General features: G+C 43.3%; 1 protein-coding gene across 1 annotated transcript; it reads right to left on the bottom strand.

Moving 5' to 3' along the window:
* Positions 1 to 3,049: 3,049 nt before the first annotated feature.
* On the bottom strand, positions 3,050 to 5,071 carry LOC143508574 (zona pellucida sperm-binding protein 3-like). The gene is made up of 8 exons (XM_076997197.1): positions 4,459 to 5,071; positions 4,269 to 4,387; positions 4,085 to 4,188; positions 3,833 to 4,010; positions 3,638 to 3,755; positions 3,479 to 3,564; positions 3,310 to 3,401; positions 3,050 to 3,193 (listed from the first exon to the last, which is right to left on the bottom strand). The coding sequence occupies exons 1-8, from the start codon at positions 5,065 to 5,067 to the stop codon at positions 3,135 to 3,137; spliced, it is 1,365 nt and encodes a 454-aa protein (XP_076853312.1). The 5' UTR covers positions 5,068 to 5,071; the 3' UTR covers positions 3,050 to 3,134.
* Between the last annotated feature and the right edge of the window lie 7,093 nt (positions 5,072 to 12,164).

The raw sequence follows: 12,164 nt of genomic DNA, 5'->3' as shown, positions 1-12,164 counted from the left end.
TTTGAATATTTGTCAAATTACCACATTTTGAATATGTATCTGCCTGTTTTATATTTTATGATTGCTGATATGACTCAACGGCCATTTTCTGTTGAGCGATTTTTTTTAAATCCACATAACTGTTGCGAACAGTTTGAAGACTTGTTCTTCATGTGAGTAGCAGTTTTTCCTTCTTCAGTCGAAACATTATGCACTATGGCAGATTGACCACATATTTACTCCTATCACATAAAAACAACTTAATGCGTTACAAAGCTATTTTGTCTTAGTGCAAAAACGTTTACCCAGCGTCCATGGGCAATGAATCTGACACTCATCTGAAATCAAATGCGATGCTTGGGCGACATTCTGATGTTAATGTTGCGTCTCGGTGACGTGTCTGGGCTATCTAGGCGTATGTTAAAGTCATTTGTTAGCGCATTTCAAAGTGCACTCAAAATATCCTTTCCCTTAATCTTTTGTGACGTCATTCTGTTTTCATTGTATTTGCGTGGCGTCATAAGTGTTATCAGAAACAGAAAACCAAGTTGTAATCTGACCATTTTAAAAAGACACTGTGAAGAGTTAACTTCAAAAATCATTTGCGACATTATTAATTCATCTGGAAACATCATTTTCGTTTTTGCCTATTGAATTCGCTGCCACATCCTTTGAAATTAATAGTCTTTTGTGACATGAACATACCTTTCAGCTTGAAAACCGGCATGTATTTTAGGCGGAACAAAGTCCACCCTTTTCATGTTAGTAGCTGCAAGTTCTAATACTTTGGATATAGTTTAGTTCTAATATTTACATTCCAAGACGACCTCCTGTTGATCATTGTTTTGAACAGGTTTCTGTTTTGTAGGAAGATAAACAGTTGGAATTTTCCTACCTCTTTCTGTGACATAGTGTGAGTTTCCAACAGAGTTGTCAACTATGCTAATTGATACACCGCTTTAAATTGTGATATGCAGCCGTTGGGGATCAGAATGGGGCTCAGTGGCATACAAGATCGGAAAGGGAAGAAATAACAGAAGAAAAGAATAACAAAATTATAGAATCTTTCACAGCTGAAGAATTCTATAGGCTCTGTACTTGATAGCATATCAAAGTGTGTGTGCGCGTGCATGTATTTAATAGTAATGCTGAATAAATTGCTCGCAGTTGGAAAGTTTTTTGATGGAACACAAGTGTGACATGGTCTAAAACAGATGTGAGCCCCTACAGTATACAATACATTTTACTGTGTAGAGCAACAGATATTGTAGATTCAATGAAAAAGATGTACTCGAGATGGAAAAAATAAATTAATAAACTGCAGAGCTTTGTAGATGTTGAAACCCAAAATGTCAAGACTCTAAGGGTGTACTCACACTAAGCACGGTTGGCTCGTTCCGTGCTGGGGCCCGGTTATCCCCCCTCCCCACTCCCCCTCTGGCCTGCACTCACGCTGGCTTTATGAAGCCGGCCCGAGCACACTTGCGTCATCACAACGTGACTATTTGGGAAAAAAAAAGCGCGCTCGCACAACAATATGGAGTTCACGATTCTCTTTTTATTGTATTTTTGAAGTCGTTTTGGGAGTGCAGAAACACGTTGCAAGCACAGATTTATCGATAATTTAACATAACGATTGTCTGCTAATCGCTTTGCCGCTATGACTGTTTAACGTGAGCGTCGCATCCCTGACGTCATGTTTGAGTTCCTGCGAAATGAACCAATCAGACGAGGCACCGAGTCTACGCGAATCGTGCCCTGGCCCACCTCTTCAAGCGGGCTCGGGCACGGTTGGAGCGCTCGCACTAGCCAAACGAACCGTGCCCGGATCACAGAGCCTAGTGTGAGTACGCCCTAAAAAGCACCAAGTCCACAAGTTAGCCCATATTAGTATTTCTCTTTTGATAGGCCCAGAGAAGTCCAACATGTGCTTCAATGCATTTAACGGTAAATCATTTAAAGACTGGGAGCCCCACTGACTACTTGGGACTTCCAGACTATGCAAAAGAAATTGTCAAGAGCCCTGTAGCACTAGTGATGACAAGGTGTACAGGGCTCAATTTGCATAGTCTGGACATCCTAGATTGTGGATCCTACCCATAAATATTATTTCCATCTCTTTCTCCTCATGCTCAGTACTCAGGCTTTTATTACCATGCATCTTGTCTCCGGGTTGTCCAACTGCTGGGTCTCCTGCCTGTTGAAAAGATTATCAAGGCAGAGGAATGAGGCCTGAAAACTTCTGATAATTTGTGTTTTTCCATACTGTTCCCACTCTACTAAACATTCATGTATTTCCATTTGTGTGAATCATTGGTTAATCAGGTCATTAGTATTTTGTCAGCTTTGATGGTCAACCACTGCATTTACATTTACGGCATTTGGCAGACGCCCTTATCCAGAGCGACTTACATTTTTATACAAGTGAGCAATTGAGGGTTAGGGCCTTGCTCAGGGGCACCTCAGTCATGGCCTCAGGTCTGGGAATCGAACCTGCGACCCTCCGGTCACAAGACCAGTTCCCTAACCGCTAGGCCATGACTGCAGACACAAACCGTACCCATGTAGATACACTACAGCCTCTTCCTTCCAACCCAGATCCTTGTGCAGAGTAGCTTAATCTAAAGCTTAGACGGCACCAATTACTTTCCAGCACAGCAATGTTTGATATTGATCCGACCAATCTTTCTAGACGGAAGCTTTGTGTAAACAGCACAAACCAATCATAGTCCCACTAAAAAATAAGGTATACATGCATTCCAATTTCACAGATTCTTCAAGGTTCAAAACAAATGACATTTTCTGGAGCCATACTTCACTATCTGAACTTCATGAAATCTGCAAGATGAGGAAATGGTCCTTTTCATCCCCCAGCTTCCACCAACCTTGTTACTCACTTTGACTTTTGCCATCAAAGCTTGCATGCAGGAGAGCAAGTGCAACAATTTCACCTTGTCTTTGAGAGGCAGCCATATGCAGACAACGTTTACACATCTAAATCTAGCTCAGAATTGGTCATCAAGCTAAAAAGGTCAAGACCATGGTTTACATCACAGCTGAAGTAGACCTAGCCTAGGCTCAACCCAACTGCAAAGCAAGACAGGACAGCTTGTGTAGTCACAGTACTGGTTTATTTCAATCAAGACATGGGGCCATCAAGCACTCTCCTCAACCATGATGGGACCAAGGATTACTTCCCCTTCCAGCTGTGTACCTGCAAAAAAGGGGAAGGGCTTTAGGGTGTGCTTGCAAATCCCCATCACCTCTAGTCCAACACAGAGACCCTCTCCAAGAAGGATCAGGTACCGGCACAGCATGGCATGCACGTACCTCCGTCCTCAGACAAGTCTCGGCCCTTCCGGGAGCTACAGGTGGTCTCGCAACAGCCGCAAACCTGGTCGGGACCATATGCTGCAGTCCACCTGTGAAGCCAGAATACCCAAGCTTACTAGCTAGGCCTCACCAGTAACCTGCTGGTTTCAGGACCACAGCCACATACCTGTTGCTAGAGAACGAACAAGCTTTGTGCTCAGGATCAGCAGCGTAAGAAGCTGGAGTTGCCTTCATAAAGCATGTGAAGTAGAGCTGGAGAGACAGGGGTTAGTTCAGACAGCAAGTCAGTCATTGTACTCGCCCCCTACCAAACATGGTTACATACCAAACCACTGTTGTCCTGCTGAAACTTGAATGCCTCCAACTGAAACCTCAGCTTGTCTGCTTCAGTTTGGGGCAGGAAGTGGGACTGGGAACCCGTGAGCTTGGCATCAATTAGGCACCTGCAATCATTTGTGCAGTCAGACCACAACTAGCTGATCTCTACAGCCATCACAAAGCCCACAAGGAAGCCACTCACCCATGGTTATCTATGAAGGCATAACTAGGGACTGCATTCACATCAGGAACCACCGTGGCCACACAGGTGTCCAGATACACACGAAGGGGCACGTGGTAGAACTGAATTACAGATGCCTCAACACTGATCACATCATGCAGGAAGTACTGGTTGGAGAGCCTTTCAGATGTCCAGTCATCTGGGAGAAGAAACCTCATTAGGTCCAGTTCAGGCACAGCTAATCAGTAGGTCTGGTGTAACCATGGGACAAACCTGTCATGAGCCTCAGGGAGAAGACGAGCTGTTCCTCAGCAACTTGGGTAGAAGCATATGGGATCCAGGCAGGCATCAGAGCATTGCTGCTTACATTGTGGAACCTACAAAGCATTTGATGGCCATCAGATTGAACAGAGCCTTCCAAATAAAATTGAACAGCACATCTGGTAGGGTACAATACCTTGGATAGTGACACTCAATGCGAACCTCAGCACCAACAGTTCTCACAATAGGAGTGTGAGCAAAATTGTGGGGAACATAGCGGACGTAGAAGACGTAGACCAGCTCATCCTGGGTCACCTGTTAAGAAAGTGGTGTTATTGCCTGCATGTTTTAAGCAGCACTGAAGAATTCACTTCATAGACACTCACACTGGTAGTACTGTTGCAGGCCTGCAGTGCTGACTGGAAGATGAGGACTTGAGCAGCACGGTCCTCCCCACTGACAGCACAGTTTCCCAGGGTGATCTCAGAGGGATTTATCAGCTCACCAGTACCAAACAGGTCCTTCTTGACCTCCACATGTATGCCAGTCTCACCACACTCTGCTGCTACACTTGCAGTAGGAACAGGAGGGCTCATCTGAAACTGCATTAGTGGCTGTCTTGCTGGTATTTGAGGTTCATTGGGGAAGTGCCAGGCCACCTGCTTCACAGGTCCCTGCAGTACTTGCTGGGACTGAACATTGGAAGGCTGCTGCACAGGTACCTGCGCAGGACTCCAAGACTGCTGGTTAAATGAGGCTTGTGCAGGCCAGGTGGGGTTAGAAACATGGCTCCCCTGAGAAGCCCCTCCAGCGACCACTTGCCTTATTGCTTGTGGCTGCTGATGAGGTCGTAGTCCAGTTGGAAGTTGAGATTTAAACACTCCTTGCAGTTGTGCATCAGCCAAAGCAAACACAACAAGCAACAGCACCACACCAAGCCCCACTTTGCACAAACCCATTGTTCTTCTCCCCAAAAGCTCACACGTAGCAGTCATGTTTGACCATTCCATTTTATACCATAATGGAGACTTGCAGCCCCACCCCCTGCTAATGAGCTTAACGTCCCTCTGACCCTGAAGATGACTTTACTACTCTTTCACAGCTGACACAAATCAATACTCCTTAATCTTAAGACAGGTTCTTAAACTGTTGTTTGCATAGGTGTATGGTTCTTGGAATAATCTTTCATTGGTAAAGAAAAATGTTTCATTATATGGATTGTTTTTTTACATTGATCTGTGTAATTACCACCAGGTTAAAAACACCTCTATAATAGACGCTCTATTGCTCCAATGCAGAAAATATGGCAAGATTGTGTAATGACTCAGGTATACTCTAAAAAGTGTTTCAGATGTTTCATGCTGTTATTAATGACAAATCAGTACAATTCATTTTTTCCTGGAAAACTGCTTTCCCTTCTTACATTTACCTTTGATGGAGTCTCTCAGTAGTAATAATAAAATGTTTGAAATTTGGTCATAGAGAAAGCAGTTAGGCATCCAGGAAGAACCTTTTGAGCAGATGTAAGAAAAAAGAAAGAAAGAAACAAAAAATCTACTTTTTTGGAAAGGGTGCTCTAAAGAAGCAATAAGAATTCTTTATGGAAGCAAAAGTTTACAAATTTACAAAGTTAAATCATTAATTGAAAGGATTTTGGTCAGGATTGCTCTAAAGAACTCAGTTCAATTCCAGTTGGCACCTCTAAAGGGCTCTTGCTTTATTTAATAAATTTAATGTATAAAATTGCCATAATTGACCTTTAAAGTATGCCCACAGGATAATTGTCTGGATTTTAAATCCAATTTGCCCCTTTCACATGATATCATCTTTAACCTACTATCATTCCACATAGTCGAATGGTGCAAAGAGTCAGTTGTTGCCAAAAGTTTTGAGAATGGTGCAAATTTAGATTTTCAGTTTGCTGTCCCAGGTTTGTAGAAGGTTTTGTCATGGTATATATGGGGCAGTCATGGCCTAGTGGTAGGGAACTGGTCTTGTGACCGGAGGGTCGTGGGTTCGATTCCCAGACCTGAGGCCATGACTGAGGTGCCCTTGAGCAAGGCACCTAACCCCAACTGCTCCCTGGGCACCGGGCTAGGGCTGCCCACCGCTCTGGGCACGTGTGATCAGTAACACACGTCAGTGTCAATCAGTAACATTAGATGCGTTTTGAATATTTGTCAAATTACCACATTTTGAATATGTATCTGCCTGTTTTATATTTTATGATTGCTGATATGACTCAACGGCCATTTTCTGTTGAGCGATTTTTTAAAAATCCACATAACTGTTGCGAACAGTTTGAAGACTTGTTCTTCATGTGAGTAGCAGTTTTTCCTTCTTCAGTCGAAACATTATGCACTATGGCAGATTGACCACATATTTACTCCTATCACATAAAAACAACTTAATGCGTTACAAAGCTATTTTGTCTTAGTGCAAAAACGTTTACCCAGCGTCCATGGGCAATGAATCTGACACTCATCTGAAATCAAATGCGATGCTTGGGCGACATTCTGATGTTAATGTTGCGTCTCGGTGACGTGTCTGGGCTATCTAGGCGTCTGTTAAAGTCATTTGTTAGCGCATTTCAAAGTGCACTCAAAATATCCTTTCCCTTAATCTTTTGTGACATCATTCTGTTTTCATTGTATTTGCGTGGCGTCATAAGTGTTATCAGAAACAGAAAACAGAGTTGTAATCTGACCATTTTAAAAAGACACTGTGAAGAGTTAACTTCAAAAATCATTTGCGACATTATTAATTCATCTGGAAACATCGTTTTCGTTTTTAGGGTTCACACACACATAGTGTGGGAACCCTATTGTAATTGTTAGGATTTTTCTTTCTTATTATTATTCTTTGTCCCATTTTTTGACCTAAAACGTATTGTGCAGCCTAGACCGTAATGCCTAGAAACCCCAAACTTGGCAAAAAGGTTCAGTTACCTCCAAGGACCAGATTCCCATACAGGGAGCCAAATTGGCCTGATGGTGGCGCTATAGCGGACCATATTGACTTTTTGTCCATATCTCCTACACCGTAGGTCCTAGAACCAAAATTCCAGTTCCTATACATTCCTTGACTAAATTCAATAGGACAAATAATATACAACCATTAAGCTCCGCCCACTTAGATTTCGAGTTAATTTGCATAATGTGCAAAATCACACACATCTTTGAGCGCGAACTAGTCCCTGGATTTTTCACATACATGCACATATGTGGTATCAAAACTGTAAGAGCCAGTTAAGGGTTAATTTATTGTATAAAATAATTTAGTTAAAGAGGTTAAAATATGATGAAGATAATTAATAATAATAATCCATAATTGTTGCATTCTCTAAAATGAAAACAGAAATTAGTAATGTATAAGTTTGAAGAAATTTCTGTACTTTCAGCTTCCGTCAGTAACCCTTTTTGTTTCCTGCTTAAGTTAGGACGGACAGACGTCAGTTGGAGTTTTTGGAAGCAACACAGTTTTTGGACCGAGTCATGTTGAGTTCAATGTAATGTCTGATGTTTATAAGTAAACATTTAAAGAGGATTCTATCTCACTCGCGTCTTTCAATACTGGTTGTTGCTCAGAGGCAAAGGTGGCACAAGAAACTGGTGAAAGAAACGAAGCGCCTCTACATTAGTCCAAAAACTAGCTAACTCGTAGCCTCGCTGAATTAACCTGGATAGCGCAGTTCGGAGCTCGCCCAGAGAATCCGTGAAACGGGTTATCCTCTGAAGCATTCTCCAGGAAAAGGTATCGAAAATTCCTCTTTACCTCTAAGCTTTGTGAAGAAAGTACGTTGTATGGATTCTAAGATGGTCCACGAGTTCGGACGAAAACGAAAAAAAAAAAAAAAAAAAAAAAAACAAAAACAAAAGGGGGCTAACCAAAGTTAAAAGAGCTAGCGCGTTGGATCTCTTCCCTGTAAGAACGCTCGTGAATAACAGGATTGGATTCGGTCAAGGTGGAGTTTTGCGATTTGGAAAGGTTGTGTGCACTCGGCTCGTTAAGAAAGACAACTGAGAAGTGTTTTAAAACCCTTGTGCGCGCAACGTGAGCATTAGCTCCACGAATTGTAAGATGGCCGATGAAAATAAAAACGGACGTGGCAAAGACAGAGTGGAGCAGGGAAGACCACGCAAGCTAACTGAGAAGGGTATAGAGGAAAGATTACAAAGGTTCATAGCATTGAGGAGACGAACTTTGGGAACTCTAACTAGCCGAATGAAAGAGATAGAGGCACTGATGAGTGCAAAAAATTTAGAAAATGTTAAAGATATGATGGAAAGTGAATTTGCACAATCTCTAAATGAGTTCAATAGTCTCAACAACGAAGTTGGCAATCTGTTGTCTGAAGATGAAAAAATGCTTGACCAGGATAATTGGTTTGTACCAAAAATGGAAGTTATCAAAGACTTTATGAAAATAACTAAAAGATGGATTGCAGATGAGCATGAATACACAATGAAGGAAAGCATGCAACTGGAAGAGCAGCATGTGATAGATGAACAACAAGATGCCATTCTACCGAGTGACAGTGTTTCACAGGTAAGGGTCTGCAGAGCTGTAAAGGATCACCTGCGTGGGTCTCGTGTAAGTGGAACATCATGTGTATCGTCCACACGTGCTAGACAAGAAGCAGAACACGCAGCTCTGCTGGAACGTGCAGCAGCGTTAAGGAAAAGACAGGAGCTTGAATTCGAAGCAGCTAGAATTAAAGCTGAAAAGGAAGAGCTAGAGCTGGAGACTGCATTAGCTGAAAGCCAAGCAAAATTAAAAGTGCTTAGAGAATATGAGAGGTCCGAAGATGGTTCCAGTTGCCATTCGTCAGCGTGGAAATCACTAAGCGGGAAAATGAATAAGGAAAGAGATGCCATGATGCTACAGCAGCAAGCTCATGTGAATGTTCATGTACCAACGCAAGTGCAGCACTCCAGAATACCACAGCAGCCACAGCCAGCTTCCAATCAGAGTCCTAGAGCTCAAACGAGCAGAGGTGATGACATCTTTACAGTCATACAAAAATAGAATGTAATTACCGAGCTACTTGTAAAACAACAACAGCTTTCACAGCTACCGAAAAAGGACATTCCTGTGTTCAAGGGTGACGCGCTCCAGTACAAATCCTTCATAAGGGCATTTGAGCATGCAATTGAGCAGAAGACTGACAACGATCAGGATAAGTTATACTTCTTGGAACAGTACACAGATGGCGAACCTCAAGAACTGGTACGCAGCTGCGTTCACATGACACCTAGCAAAGGCTATCACGAGGCAAAACAGCTACTTCATAAGCATTATGGGGATGAGCTTCGCATAGCCAGTGCATACATTGATAAAGCGCTCAAATGGCCACAAGTGAAGTCGGACGACAGGACAGCGTTGAATGCCTACGCAATGTTTTTGATTGGATGTTGTAACACTATGGAGGACATTGAATTTTTAGAAGAGATGGACAATCCAACCAATCTACGGACAGTAATATCCAAACTGCCGTACAAAATGAAAGAACGTTGGCGTGCTGAAGCTTTCGAACTTAAAGAGCGAAGAGGAAGGAGAGCAAGGTTTGCTGATTTGGTGAACTTCGTAGATCGCCAAGCTAAGATAGCTATGGACCCCCTCTTCGGTAATATCTCAGACAGCCGCACAACCGCGCCTGGAAAGATGGACCAAAGGGAAAACAGGCCAGCAAGGAAAGAGGTGCGTGGAAGCAGCTTCGCAACTAATGTTGCTGCTGAAAGCAAAGTGTCCCAAAAAATACATATCAAGCCTGCTAACACGAGTACAACAGTGAATGCCTTTGATAAACCATGTTTGTACTGCCAGCAGTCTCACACCCTTGCTTCATGCAGTATGATCAAAGGTCGGCCACATAAAGAACGACTAGACTTTCTGAAACCAAAGGGCCTATGTTTTGGATGCTTGGTTCCTGGCCATCTCAGCACATTCTGCAAAAGAAAATTAGAGTGCAAGGAATGTGCATTAAAGCACCCTGATATTCTGCACAAAGTTAAGGATGAAGGTTCTGTCTCTGTCCCAGTAAAGAAAGATGGTGCTCAAATTAAAGAGGTGCCCTGCGCAGAAGCTCCCATCTCACAAGAGTCCTGTGGCCTTACGGGGGCCGGAGAAGCTGATTGTGTGCTGTCAATAGTACCAATAAAAATCAAGTCAAAGAATAGCGACAAACATATAAAAACGTATGCTTTTCTGGACCCGGGAAGCACAGCAACCTTCTGCACGGAAGACCTGCAAAGGAAATTGAACGTGAAAGGGAAGCCCACAAGAATACTTCTAAGCACCATGGGCCAAGATGAACCAGGTGAACGAAAGCTCGTGAACAGTTTTGTGATATCTGACCTGGAAGTGTGTGGGTTGGAAAGCAACATGTTCATTGAGTTACCCAAGGTGTTTACTCACAGCAGCATACCTGTTCATGCCGGGAATATACCCAAACAGAAGGATGTTCAGAAGTGGCCATACCTCCACGAAGTGAGCTTGCCAGAGATAGATGCTGAAGTGGGACTACTTATTGGAGCAAATTGTTCAAGAGCATTAGAACCCTGGCGCATCATTAATGGTCAGGCTGGAGGTCCCTATGCTGTGAAGACGGCCATTGGCTGGGTTGTGAACGGGCCTATAAGGAAAGACCTGAATGAAACAGAGAATGAACCGCGACCTTTCTCAGTCAACAAAATCTCTTTGATGGAGATTGAGAGGTTATTGGTCCAACAGTATAATGCTGATTTTCCAGAGCGCAGCTATGACGACAAGAAAGAGATGTCTCAAGAAGACAAAATATTTATGCGGTGTGTGGAGAAGACGTCAATTTTAGAGAATGGACATTATATCATTGGATTGCCATTCAGGAATGAGAAGCTCCAAATGCCTAATAACCGTTGTGTGGCGGAACAACGTATAGCGTTTTTGCTTAGGAAGTTTAAGAGGAATGCTGAATTCTTTGAAGACTACAAGGGATTCATGGAAACCATCATTGGTAAGGGCTATGCTGTCCAGGTTCCTACACACCAACTGAACAGAGATGACAAAAGGGTGTTTTATATACCACACCATGGCGTCTATCACCCAAAAAAACAGAAGTTGCGGGTGGTATTTGACTGCACGTCCTCATTCCAGGGTAGGTGTCTAAATAGCGAACTGCTCCAGGGGCCTGACTTGACCAGCACATTAGTCGGAGTTCTTCTGAGATTTCGTGAGGAGTCAGTGGCAGTAATGGCAGACATTGAGTCAATGTTCTACCAAGTTAGGGTGCCGGAACATGATGCGGATCTACTTCGTTTTCTTTGGTGGCCCAACGGCAGGTTGGATGAGCCCATGGCGGAGTTCCGGATGACCGTGCACCTCTTCGGAGCCAACTCTTCACCAAGTGTAGCTTCTTACGCACTCAGAAGAACAGCAGAGGATCACAGAAGTGTTACTTCTCCATGTGCGGTTCAGACAGTCCTGAATAATTTCTACGTGGATGATTGTCTGAAAAGCGTAGCTACAGATGAAGACGCAATTACCTTAGTCAATGATCTTAGAGCCTTGTGCAACAGTGGAGGGTTCACCTTAACAAAGTGGATGAGCAATAGCAGAAAGGTGTTACTGTCAATCCCTGAGGAACACAGAGCCAGTAAAATGAAAGACCTGGACTTACGACACGACGCTCTGCCAGTGGAGAGAACACTCGGTGTTCAGTGGGACACAGAAATGGATACTTTCACATACAGCATGAAACTGCAAGACAAACCGATGACAAGAAGAGGCATATTGTCAGTCATTAATTCCATCTATGACCCCCTTGGGTTTTTGGCCCCAGTCATCTTGCCTGCTAAACTTTTGTTGAAAGAGCTCTGTAAAGAACAACTTGGTTGGGATGAGAACATTGGTGAAAGGCATGCTGAAGATTGGAGGAGATGGGTGAAAGATGTTACTCACCTCACCAACTTCCACGTGAGTAGGTGCTTAAAACCCACCAAGTTTGGATGCTCTACTGCGGCGCAGTTGCATCATTTTTCAGATGCCTCAGAGTATGCATATGGCACTGTGTCTTATCTACTGCTAGAAAATGAGCAAGGCGAGAAACACTGTG

Source organism: Brachyhypopomus gauderio, chromosome 2, assembly GCF_052324685.1.
Source record: "Brachyhypopomus gauderio isolate BG-103 chromosome 2, BGAUD_0.2, whole genome shotgun sequence".
In the NCBI taxonomy this organism is placed as follows: domain Eukaryota; kingdom Metazoa; phylum Chordata; class Actinopteri; order Gymnotiformes; family Hypopomidae; genus Brachyhypopomus; species Brachyhypopomus gauderio.
This window is presented reverse-complemented; position numbering and strand designations above follow the sequence as displayed.

Bases quoted from the DNA above. Each gene is read 5' to 3' on its own strand.
- LOC143508574 (XM_076997197.1), bottom strand. From the start codon at position 5,067: ATGACTGCTACGTGTGAGCTTTTGGGGAGAAGAACAATGGGTTTGTGC. The intron at 4,189-4,268 runs GTATTGTACCCT...AATGCTTTGTAG, and splicing joins ATTGAGTGTCACTATCCAAG to GTTCCACAATGTAAGCAGCA. The intron at 3,565-3,637 runs GTATGTAACCAT...CTGTCTCTCCAG, and splicing joins AGCAGGACAACAGTGGTTTG to CTCTACTTCACATGCTTTAT.